Source organism: Scyliorhinus torazame, chromosome 10, assembly GCF_047496885.1.
Source record: "Scyliorhinus torazame isolate Kashiwa2021f chromosome 10, sScyTor2.1, whole genome shotgun sequence".
Taxonomy (NCBI): domain Eukaryota; kingdom Metazoa; phylum Chordata; class Chondrichthyes; order Carcharhiniformes; family Scyliorhinidae; genus Scyliorhinus; species Scyliorhinus torazame.
Window position 1 is genome coordinate 49078735 of NC_092716.1, and position 13059 is coordinate 49091793.

At 45.7% G+C, this 13059-nt stretch overlaps 1 protein-coding gene across 5 annotated transcripts in view; it reads right to left on the reverse strand.

The window, feature by feature from the left end:
- Nucleotides 1–13059, reverse strand: part of banp (BTG3 associated nuclear protein) — a 314498-nt gene that overhangs the window by 101686 nt on the left and 199753 nt on the right. For 4 of the 5 annotated variants that reach the window (XM_072518074.1, XM_072518076.1, XM_072518078.1 and 1 more), the window contains one exon: nucleotides 3713–3783. In XM_072518074.1, coding sequence (XP_072374175.1) covers nucleotides 3713–3783 — 71 coding nt within the window. The remainder of the gene's footprint in view (nucleotides 1–3712; nucleotides 3784–13059) is intronic. The other variant, XM_072518077.1, reaches the window with a different exon arrangement.

Genomic DNA, 13059 nt, shown 5'->3' on the forward strand with positions numbered 1-13059 from the left:
GTCTGTGAGCTGGTTATTGCTAAGTAAGTGCCGCTTGATAGCACTGTTGCTAACTTCTTCCATTATTTTGCTGACGATGGAGAGTTGACTGATAGGCCAGTAATTTGCTGGGTTGGATTTGTCCTGTTCTTATGTACAGGACACACCTGGGCAATTTTCCACACTGCCAGGTAGATGCCACAGTTGTGGTTGTATTAGAGCAGCTTGGCTCGAGGTGTGGCAAGTTCAGGAGCTCAAGTCTTCAGTACTATTGCCGTAATATTGTCAGGACCCGTAGCCTTTGCAGTCAGTATTCAGTGCCTTGTTATCGTGTGAACTGAATTGTATTGGCTGAAGACTGGCATCTGTAATGTTGGGGGAACCTCCGGAGGAGACCAAGATGGATCATCCACTCAGCACTTCTTGTGAATGTTTCAGCCTTATCTTTTGCACAGGTATGCTGGGCTCTTCCATCATTGAGGATGGGGATATTTGTGGAGTCTCCTCCTCCAATGAGTTGTTTAATTGTCCACTACCAGTCATGGCTGTCGGCTGGATCTTGCAGGACTGCAGAGCGTAGATCTGACGCGTTTGTTGTGGAATTGCTTAGCTGTCTATTACTTGCTGTTTGACACACAAGTAGTCCTGTGTTGCAGCTTCACCAGGTTGGCACCTTCTGGTTTTTTTTTAAAAAAGTGTTTTTACTGGGTTTTCACATTTTGTATTCCGGAACTCGTATGTTATATGTTACACTTTACACAACTACACCGACCAGAGAAAAAAAAAAGAAAATATTAAGAAAATGAGCAAGAAATAAAAGGAGGTAAAAAGACAGGCAGATGTCGGTACAGATATTTATATACAATTGCCTTCTCTCTTGCTGTGCCTTTGAACGGCCTCCTTTGTTGCGATTCCCAGTTTGGCTCGGGCGCATATTTATAGATATCTATCTACAGTTTTAGTCCCTTGTCCCTCTCGATTTCTATGTGTATCCTACCCCCACACGCCGCCCCTCCCATCTTCCCTCTCTTTCTTTTCTATCTTCATCTCATGACTCACTTGTGTCTCCCCCCCCCGCCCCCCTTTACTCTGTTGGTTGCTGGCTACGAACAGATCCTGGAACAAGTTGGTGAACGGCTTCTATGTCCTGTGGAAGCCTTCTTCCTGTCCTCGGATGGCAAATTTTATGTTCTTCAATTTGACAAATTCCGCCAGGTTGGAGAGCTAGTCTGCAACCATGGGTGGTGCTGCTGATAGCCAGCCGAGCAGAATTCTCCTGTGGGTGATCAGGAAGGCAAAGGTTAGGGAGACGACCCCCCTCCCCACGAAGTATTCCGACCGTCTGAGACCCTGAAGACTGCCACTTTTGGGCATGACTCCACCCTCACCACCCTGGACCGGGCCTCAAAAAAGGCTGCCCAGTACAAGGCAAATATGATTCATTATCCTCCAGAACATTTGCATACAGGTCATTACAGCACTATGTGGCTACAGCTGAGGTATCTGTCATCCGATTTAAAGTGCCAGATATTTTGGCATTCAGAGTGTGCATGGTTGTAGTCATACGCTCATTAGAGGGCAAGGTTTAAAACTCTATGGAGTTGGTTGCTCCACCCATGCAATAAGATATCATGTTTGAGGTGGACTCCTCCATTCGCTCTGCAATTGTTGCCACCGAGTAGAATGTCTGTCGGTACATATAGCTTCTCTGCTGCTCCTCAATGAGCGTATTTCACTGACTCCTGGGGTACAATGTCTGTGTCCAGCTGAGCAGACCTTGGGCATGGTTGAGCATGTGGATTCTTCACTGTTGTCCTTGGACAACCAACTGCTCTTGTTCACATTTGAAATGTGATTACCAGGTATAACCCACCAAAGAGTGAATATCTGGTACATGGTAATGCGTAATCCTGTGCAAATGAACTCTCAGAACGAATCAGCTCCTCTGAGGATTCACCATTCACAGAATTCATGGATACATGTTGGATGCATGAAGGCCCTGCAGAATATACATAATTAGTTCTGGCAAGGTAAAACTGTGTTGCAAATTTTCATTACGAATATGATCATATTTCACTCATTACTGAAAATAAGTCAACATAACTAAGCATTGCAGCATGGTTGCAGTGGTTAGCACAGTTGCTTCACAGCTCCAGGGTACCACGTTTGATTCCCAGCTTGGGTCACTGTCTGTGCGGAGTCTGCACATTCCCCCCGCGTCGGCATGGATTTCCTCCGGCTCCTGTTTCCTCCCACAGTCCAAAGACGTGCGGGTTACATGGATTGGCTATGCTAAATTTCCCTTAGTATCCAAAAAAGGTAGGTGGGTTATGGGGATAGTGTGGAGGTGTGGTCTTGAGAAGGGTGCTCTTTCCAAGGGCAGCACGGTAGCATTGTGGATAGCACAATTGCTTCACAGCTCCAGGGTCCCAGGTTCGATTCTGGCTTGGGTCACTGTCTGTGCGGAGTCTGCACATCCTCCCAGTGTGTGTGTGGGTTTCCTCCGGGTTCTCCGGTTTCCTCCCACAGTCCAAAGATGTGCAGGTTAGGTGGATTGGCCATGATAAATTGTCCTTAGTGTCCAAAATTGGCCTTAGTGTTGGGTGGGGTTACTGGGTTATGGGGATAGGGTGGAGGTGTTGACCTTGGGTAGGGTACTATTCCGGGGGCCGGTGTAGACTCGATGGGCCGAATGGCCTCCTTCTGCACTGCAAATTCTATGATAAGGGCTGGTGCAGACTCGATAGACAGAATGGCCTCCTTCTACACGGTAAATTCCATGAAATCTATGACATGTGGGTCGCTGAAATTCAATTGCATCACAAGGTAGTTATCAGGTTCTGGTCTCCAATGACCAGGGATGGTGAAATGCCACTAGCCTCTGCCTTTGCAGGTGTCAGCTGGGAAAATTGTGCAGGACTAGAAATAAAAACAAAAAACGCTGGAAAATTTCAGATTCCAGCGTCCGCAGTATTTTGTTTTTGTATTGCTGTGAAGGATCAGCCCTGGTATCGTCACTTTTCCTAGTGTTCTGTGCTCAAAATAAGCGGGGAAAGAATCACATACATTATTATTAAAGATACTACTGCTGGGCAGATAATCTAATAATAATAATCTTTATTGTCACAAGTAGGCTTACATTAACACTGCAATGAAGTTACTGTGAAAAGCCCCTAGTCGCCACATTCCGGCGCCTGTTCAGGTGCACTGAGGGAGAATTCAAATGTCCAAATTATCTAACAGCACATCTTTCAGGACTTGTGGGAGGAAACCAGAGAACCAGGAAGAAACCCCCGCAGACATAGGGGGAACGTACAGACTGCACAGACAGTGACCCAAGCCGGGAATCGAACCTGGGACCCTAGCGCTGTGAAGCAACAGTGCTACCCCTTAGTGGATTCACTTTGAGAAACTGTGGCACCTTTACATGCAGGTATGCATACTGAAGCACTAAATCAATATTGTTATATGCTATATTTGGATTGTTAAAATGTAAACATGAGCCAAATAGTACATTGGCTACTCAATTTTTAAATTAATTGCAATATTGATGTTGTATGTTGAATATTGACATGGAAATATATGCATCTAGGTAATCCTGAAGGACGTCATCTTAAAGAACTTTCATAAATTAATAAATTTTGTGCATCTACAAGTGGCATTAATTTAGTCACAGATTCATGCTCATGAAGGGTGATCAGGAAATCAAACTTAAGCACTATTTTAACCTTACCTCACTATCCTGAGTAATTTGTACTTGTTCTCCTTGTGGTACCTGTGCGATATGCAAATGTCCCTGTACAGCCAGTAGGCAGAAAAGGCATGGAGAAGGAAGAAAGAAAAATATTATTAACTGAAACAAATCAAGAATCTAAAGGGCTTGAATGCAAATAATTTAAATTAAGTTAGATAGAATTTCCTGCTATTTAACCTCACTGGCATATAGACACGGGATATTGGTGGTTACCAATAAATAAATCTTTGCATTAGAGTATTCAGTGGAAAATTATAGTCACATGCTTCTGCCAAGCCCTTTTAGCTTAACCATGGCTAATATTTACCTACAGACAGCCAAGCTTTCCCAATTCCCCCTGTTCAACAGCCAAACTTCCTGACTTCCTTCCGCTCGAAAGCCAAGTTTCCCAACTTCCTCCCACTCAACAGCCAAGCTCCCTGTCCTCTTTCTACTTGACAAGCTTTCCAACCTCATTCTACTTGATAGCGGACCAGTCCCACCTTCTCCCGATTGCTATCCCTCTCATGAGCACTTGATGGTGAGAATTCAGGAAAGGGTCATCACGCGAAAGGAGATTAGGTAGCTTGGCTGCCGAGCAGGAGGAGGCCAGGAATGGCTGGTGTCAAGCGGGAGGAGGTCAGGAAGCTTAGCTATCAAGCAACGAGGATGGGAAGGGTCACCATCAAGTAGGTGCTGATGAGGAAGGGCCACCAACGATTGAGAGGAGATTGGGAAGCTTAGCCACTGAGAGGGACATGGTTGTGAAGTGCTCCCGTCAAAAGAGTGGAGGTCAGAAAGCTTAGGCATGGAGCAGGAGGCGGTCAAGAAGTGCTACCATCAAGTGAGAGGAAGACAGAAAGCTTGGTCACCAAGCAAGGAGGTTGGAAAAGGGCGCCACCTCTGATGGGACCTGTCAATGGGCCAGACCCAGGATGGTTCTGGAAGGTTTGAATTCCTAAGTGTGACCATGCCAGGTTGTTGCTGGACTAGTTTTAGACACAGCTCCCCTAATTTTAGCACAACTCTCCAGACGTTAGTAAGAACGTTTCAGGGTTGACAGGGCTGGGTCTGCTGTTGTCGTTTCCTGTATCTAAGTTGATACGGGGTGGTGAATTTGGTTTCATTCCTTTTGGACGCTGTAGAAGTTTGATACAAGTGAATGGCTTGCTGGTGGTTTCAGAGAGGAATTAAGAGTCAACCACATTGCTCTTCTGGAATCAGATGTAGGCCATACCAGATAAGGATGGTAGATTTCCTTTTCTAAAGGGCATTAATGATCAGGTTGTTTTGTTTTTAAAATAACAATGGTTTCATAGTCACTGTTACTGAGACCAGCTTTTAATTCCAGATTTTATTAATTGAATTTAAACTACACCAACTGCCAAGGTGAGATTTGGACTTGTGCCCCCAGAGCATTTCCAATATTAAAACAATGACTGCATTCCGCCCCCCCCCCCAAAAGGTCATGATGTGCAGCTGAGTACTGCCGCGCCCCCCAACCCCCAAAGATCATAATGTGCAGCTGAGACCAGTCTCTTGCAATTCCTGTGTCATGGAGGAACCAGCTGCTCTGAGCTCAGTGGACGGGATTCTTCGGCTACTGGAATTTCCCGCCCAAGGTCAACTGACCTTTACATGGTTTCCGTCCCATCCATTGCGATCTTGCGGCAAGCATTGCCGAAGAATCCAGCCCAGTGTTGCCAAGCTTAAGGGGCAGTCACTGCAGAGCAACAAGGAGCCTGAGAGATCCCTGGATCATACATTCCAGGGGGTCGCCACACCATAGGCAGCAAGAGATCACGATAGTAAATGGATGGCCATTCAGAAGAGCAAGAAAAGGCAAGAAGTGAAGGAGTTTTCAGACTGTGTGCCACTTCCAAACCTGTACTCAACACTGGAGAATGCAGAGTCAAATAGTTCAAACCAGACCATAGCATCAAAGACCAAAACATTGCATGTTAGGGTACGGCAAAGCATACAAACGCAGTCATTACAGGAGATTCCATCATTAATGGGACAGACAGACATTTCTGCAACCATCATCATAAGTCTCACTTGCTGTGTTGCTTCCGTGATACCAGGCTAAAAGGTCATAACAGAGAGGGTGCAGGGGAAGGGAATGAGTCAGAAGCTGTGAAAAAAATCAGGACCACTGACATAGGGAATGCAAGATATTGATTTTGGTTAGACTTTCAGGAACAAGGGAAGAAGTTAAAAAATAGGACTTTGGAGGTAGCAATCTCTGTATTGCTTCTTGTGCAACTTGCGAGGAAGAGTGGGAATTGGAAGATTGGGCGGAACAATGCACAGTTTCAGGCATGAAGCTTTTGGGCATTGGGACCAGTTCTGGTGCAAGAGGCACCTGTTCAGAAGGATGTATTTCATATCATCAAGACCGGGACCAAGATCCTTGAAGAGAGGTTCACTGGTGTGAATGAAAATGAAATAAAAAACGCTTACTGTCACAAGTAGGCTTCAATGAAGTTACTGTGAAAAGCCCCTAGTCGCCACATTCCGGCGCCTGTTCGGGGAGGCTGGTACGGGAAGGGTTTAAACTAAATAGTCTGAATAGGCACCAACATATTGAGGCAGGAAAGAGGAATAAAGTGCATATGGGGTTGAGAGTGAGACAGTACCATTTTATAAAGGAGCAAATGGATTGTGAGAATACAAAGTCAGGTTGTATAATGTATTTATGCAAATGCCCAAAGTGGGGTAAATAAGTTTGGTGAGGTACAAGAGCAAATAGTCATGCGGGAATGTGGTGTAATGGTAGTAAAAAGAAATGCGGGTTAAAAATGGTGAGGACTGGGCACTTCAAATACACAGATATCAAGTGTTCAGAAAATATATGGAAGGTAAAAAGGTAGGTGGGTGGCAGTACTGATTAGAGAAGCACTTGTAGCATTGGAAAGAGAGCATGTCTTTGAGTGTGTCAAGAACAGAATCCATTTGGCCAGAGTCAAGAAGCAAACAGGCCTCTAAAAAGGGAGTGGGTGATATAGGAGCAAGGATATCTGTGTGCCAGAGTAGTGATTGGAGACTTTAATTACCCCAATATTCATTGGGATAATTTTGGAATAAAGGGGAATGAGGGGGAAGAATTTCTGGGATGAGTTCAGGAAAGCTTCATTGACTTAGATGTTCTTAGTCCAACTAGGAAAGAGCTATTGCTGGATCTGGCGCTGAGGAATAAGCTTGGCCAAGTGAATCAAGTGGCTGTGGAAGAACACATGAGTAACAATGATCATCGTACAACAACATTTAGGTTTAGATTACTAACAGAGATGAATGAGCAAGGTACAATCTAAAGTAGAACTTCTAAATTAGAAGCTGGTTACTTTCAACGGGATGAGAAGGCCACAGTAAAATTGTAATACAGCCAGGAAAAATTGTAATAGAACGAAAGGTGATCTCGAAGCAAAAAATTGTTTCTAGTACAGACTAGGTACATTCCAACAAGGGGGAAAGGCAGGAAGCTAAAGCCAGGGCTTCTTGGATGACGAGTGAGATAAAGAATATGCATGTCAGGTGAATTCTTCAAATGAGAGCCAGGCCGAATACAATAAGTTGAGATGGGAAGTTAAGAGGAAAATATGACTGGCAGAGAGAGAACATGAGAACAAAACACGGTTAATAAAAAAGAAACCAAAAAACCTTTGACTGACATGTAAATGGTAAGCGGGTAATTTGGGACAAATAAGGTTATTTTTGTATACAGGCGCTGAGCAAGGCTAGAATATTTAATGCGCACTTTATATTTTTACAGTAACTTCACTGCAGTGTTCATGTAAGCCTATTTGTGATACTCAAAGATTACAATTATTATATCAGTATTTATGAAGAAAGAAGGTGCGGATAAATATTAGTAGATGCGAAGATAGTAGAAGTAATGGTTGGGATGAAAATTAACAGACAGGAAATGGAAATGCTGGCTATGCTTAAGATTGGATAAGTTGCCTGGTGCAGATAGCGTGCATCCCAGGTAAGTAGAGTTGGAGTGAGTGGTAGGGCTTCCAAAATTCCCTAAATATAGGGAAGAGGGATTGAAAGCAGATGTGACACCATTGTTCGCGAAAGGGAATAAGGAAATGCCTTGTGTCAGACTTCTCCATTTGGGTCTATTCAAGGTCATTTCCTCCCCATGTATTGGGATCCTGCAAGACCTTAAGCTAGTTTTTCGATTGTCTTTACAACGGAGTTTAAGATGTCCTGTGGTACAAGCACCCATGTTCAGCTAGTTCTAGAGTATGCAGGAATCCTCCATGCCAGCTACATGGCCATAAGCATACTCTCAATGGCAGAACCTCGGTGTTGGGGATTTTGTGTTGTCACATGGTGTTGCAAATAAATCTGACAGAGAAAATGGAATCCTTTAGTTCATAAAACCAAAATACCGTGGATGCCGGAAATCTGAAATAAAGTCAGAAAGTGCTGGGAAGACGTCCGGTGGAGGCAATGAGGTGAGCTGTCACACACAAGGTTGCTCGCGCTTGGTGACATGGATTTCGGCCCTCGTTACCTGGCTAACAAGCAAATTTGTGGGAAGTAAGTGAAGATTGTTGGTTTCTCCTCCGGTGTCGGATGTCTGCAGGGTATAACACCTGGCAAAAGTCGAGTAAAGGCCCTGCACCAGATTCAGCGCAGTCCCTCATGAAAGCAAATATGGCAGAGCCCTTCATGTCACTGATACCGAAATGCAGAAAAGTGTGAGGTGATTCATTTTGGAAGGAATAACAGGAAGACAGAGTACTGGGCTAATGGTAAGATTCTAGGCAGTGTGGATGAGCAGTGAGATCTCGGTGTCCATTTACATAGATCCCTGAAAGTTGCCACCCAGGTTGAGAGGGTTGTTAAGAAGGCGTACGGTGTGTTAGCTTTTATTGGTAGAGGGATTGAGTTTCGGAGCCATGATGTCATGTTGCAGCTGTACAAAACTCTGGTGCGGCCGCATTTGGAGTATTGTGTGCAATTCTGGTCGCTGCATTATAGGAAGGATGTGGAAGCATTGGAAAGGGTGCAGAGGAGATTTACCAGAATGTTGCCTGGTATGGAGGGAAGATTTTATGAGGAAAGGCTGAGGGACTTGAGGCTATTTTCGTTAGAGAGAAGAAGGTTAAGAGGTGACTTAACTGAGGCATACAAGATGATCAGAGGATTGGATAGGGTGGACAGTGAGAGCCTTCTTCCTCAGATGGTGATGTCTAGCATGAGGGGACATAGCTTTAAGTTGAGGGGAGATAGATATAGGACAGATGTCAGAGGTAGGTTCTTTACTCAGAGAGTAGTAAGGGCGTGGAATGCCCTGCCTGCAAGAGTAGTGGACTCGCCAACACTAAGGGCATTCAAATGGTCATTGGATAGGCATATGGACGATAAGGGAATAGTATAGATAGGCTTTAGAGTGGTTTCACAGGTCGGCGCAACATCGAGGGCCGAAGGGCCTGTACTGCGCTGTAATGTTCTATGTTCTATGTTCAATAGCCAATGGAGAAATTGGTGGAATTCCTTTTGGAGAATTCCAGAAACAAAGACAGTTGATGATAGAGGATCTCTCCAAGGCAATTTGAGGTGGCAGTGGTACCCCGTAGACCACCCATGGAGAGGGTGGAGCAGCGGTTGGAGGCGCAAGGCACGGCGATTCGGGAGGTGAAGGCGGCAGTCTTGGACCAGTGACTGGATTGCCTCTTTGGAGGCCGAGGTAGCGTTGATGGCGGAGGCCCAAAACGTTTTGTTGGCCAAGGTGGACGACGAGGAGAACTGGTCCAGGCGCCAGAACCTTGAGGATTGTCAGGCTATTGGAGGGCACAGAATATATGGCAAAGATGTTTCCAGTGGAATTCTGCCAGCAGTTCGCGGCCTTGGTGGCGCCACAGTTACTGGGATGTTCAATGATTGTCTGTCAAGGGGTTGCTACCAGCCAAATTGGCACAGGTGTCAATCTCCCTGATCCCGAAAAAGGACAAGGATCCCGTGGAGTGTGGGTCTTCTCGGCTACTGTTGAATACTGATGCTAAAGTATTAGCTACAGTTCTGGCAAGAATCCGGAGTGGTGCTTGCCAGAGGTAATCTCCGAGGACCAAACAGGGTTTGTCAAGGGCCGACTGTGGGGCAGGTACCTGAGGTAATCATCTCATGGATGTGGAGAAGGCTTTTGATCGTGGAGTGGAGGTACCTCTTAGAGGTCTTGGAACGATTTGGGTTTGGACCAATGTTTATCTCCAGGGTGAGACTGTTGTATAGTGCCCCTGCGACTAGTGTCCAGGCCAATGCGGTGTGCTCAGGCTATTTCCGGTTTTATAGGGGCACAAGGCAGGGATACCCGCTGTCCCCCTTGTTGTTTGTGCTAGCGATTGAGCCGTTGGCCATTGCACTTAGACCATCAGGGGACTGGAGATATATTGAGAGGGGAGGCGAAGAGCGTAGGGCATCCCTTTATGCGGATGATTTGTTGCTGTACGTTTCTGATCTTCTCGCTAGTGTGGGAAGGATAATGGAGCCATTGAGGATGTTTGGATCCTTCTCAGGGTACAAATTGAATGTGAGCAAGAGAGAAATCTTCCTAGTGAATCTCCTGCGAAGGGGGGCAGATTTAGTGAGACTGCCATTTAAGCTGGCCAAGACGAAGTTTAGGTATTTAGGGATTCAGGTGGCGCATGAATGGGCTCTGTTCACAAACTAAACTTGGCCAGTCGGCTAGAGGGGGAGAAGTTCGGTCTTGAAGAGGTGGGATGCCGTCCCGTTTTCCTTGGTGGGTAGAGTGCAGATGGTCAAAATGAACATTCTGCCGAGGCTCTTATTTGTGTTCCAGTGTCTCCTGATCTTCCTCCCTAAATATCTTTTCATTAGAGTTGATAAATTAATCTCAGCCTTTGTTTGGGCTTGTAAGAGTCCCAGGATTCGAAGAGCCTTCCTGCAGAGTGGGCTGGCGCTACCAAATTTAATGTCCTAATACTGGGCGGCGAACATCAGGAAATTGCAAGGGTGGTTTGAGGAGCCAGGGCCACGGTAGGGGCGGATGGATGAGGCCTCGTGTCGGGTTGTGTCTAAGGGCATTGGTTACAGCCCCTCTTCCGTTTTCTCCAGCCAGGTTCTCAACAAGCCTGGTGGTGGTGGCATCTGTAAGAGTCTTGAACCAATTTAGGCTGAATTTTAGATTAGGGGCCATGTCATTACTGTCACCAATTTGTGGGAATCATAGGTTTGCATTGCCGGCGATGGATGCAATGTACAGGATTTGGAGGAGGGAGGGGGTTGAGAGGTTCAGGGATTTGTTTGTGGAGGGTACATTCGCAGGACTGGAGGGGATGGCGGAGAAACTGGGGGGGGGGGGCATTTAGGTATCTAAAGGGAGGAACTTTGTTCCTAAAGAGCTGTCTTCGTTTCCCCAGTTGCAGAGGCCTACATTGATGGATAGAATGCTATCTCGGGATGAGACAGGGGAAGGGAAAATTTCCGATATAAATGGGTGTTTGCTGGAGACAGGGAAAGCATCATTAGTGGAGATAAAGTGGAAGTGGGAAAAAGAACTGGGCCTGGGGCTGGAGGAGGGATGTGGAGTGAGATTTTGCATAGGGTGAGTTCCACCTCTTCTTGCACCAGGCTGAGCTTAATAAAGTTTAAAGTATTCCATAGGTTGCACTTTACTAGAGCTGGCATGATTGGATCCTTCCCTGGATTAGAGGACAGGTTTGAGCGCTGTTTAAGGGGGGCACTGAATCACTCACACATGTTCTGGTCTTGCCCTAGGCTGTTTGGGTTTTGGGTCTCGTTTCTTGATGGTTAGGCTAGAGCCTTGTCCATATGTTGCGATCTTTAGGGCATTGGACTCGCTGGAGCTTCTTGAGGACAGGAAGGTTGATTTTGTCTTGCTCCTTGCCTCTCTGATAGCTTGGAGACAAGTCCTGTTTGGATGGAGGTTGGCGGTGTCACCTAAGGCCTCGGCATGGTTGGGGGACGGAGGATTCTATTCCAGATGGAAGCCGTTCATCACCTTCTTTCAGGACGGCGGGAGGGGGGGTGGGGGGTTGCTAGGGAATGGCTACTTTTACTTTGTTAAAATAAAAATGACAAGTTGCGTGTATTATATTGAAACACCTTTATACATGAGAATTTGGCAACGCTGGGGAAAAAAATATATTAAAAAAAAAAATATGTTGGAAAAACTGATCATGTCTGGCAGCATCCATGGGGAGAGAAAGAGAGTTAATGTTTTGAATTGTATGACCCTTCTTCGGGGCTCTGAAGAATCATACGGACTGGAATGCTTCCAGTTGTTTTGCGTGATGCCAGTAAGTTGCACAAGGTCTAGCACCAATAAAGAAGTGATCTAAGAACCACGACTGCCTAGTAGACGTTGATTGTTGTTCCGAGACAAATCCAAGCTCTTTCCAAAGTCTGTGTGAGCCTGCTCGATTCTGTACTTACTTTTGTCAGGCCATGGTTAATTTCATCATCCAAAGTGTTGTTACTGGAAGGTATACTCCCAAGAGAGCAAAACTTCTGTATTAGAAAGAGCAATGTGTTTTTGATAGGTCTCAGAGTATGTGGCCAGGGTTAGGTTAATTAAAGATTTCTGTCTTCTTCAGATGTATTGTCAGGGCAAAGTGTTTTGACGCTGCAAAGCGACCAACAAGCAGCTAAATGTCATCTGGAGTCTGTGATACGAGAGCGCAGTCATTTGTGAACAAGAGTTCACTCAGTAGCTGCTCAGTAACCTTTGTGCACGCTTTGAACCATTGCAAGTTGAAGAGGTTGACATCTGTCCTGAATTTAACGTGCATTCCTATGTCAAGATCTTTGAGTGTATACTGGAGCATGGCTGAGAAATATATGGCAAACAGAGCTGGAGCCAATACACAGCTTTGCTTGGTGACGTTAATGGCAGGAAAGGCATCTGATAATGCAACACCTTGCTTCATTCTGCCCATCATGAAATGAGAAAATGATACAGATCATCTCTTCAGGGCAGCCATATTTGTCCAGAACCTCCCACAGGCCTTCCCAATTTATTGCATCAAAAGCCTTGGTCAAATCAACAAACAACTTGTAGAGGACCTCATTCTATCCATAGAACCTTTCTTGAATTTCACATGCTGCAAAGATCATGTCCACTGTTCCCTGTCCTGCAAGCAAGCAACACTTTGATCCTGGGTGCAGGGCTAATGAGACAAGTGACAATCCGATTAAGAATAACCCTTGCGAACTTCCGGTTGCGGCGATGCGGAGCTAAGCCGCACGTTTCGGCAGCTCCTGCGATTACGGACTTTCGGGCTCTCCAGAGGAGCCCCAACGGGACTGTTTCGAAGACGTCTCGTGTGGGAAGGTGAGAGAAAGGTCCCCCA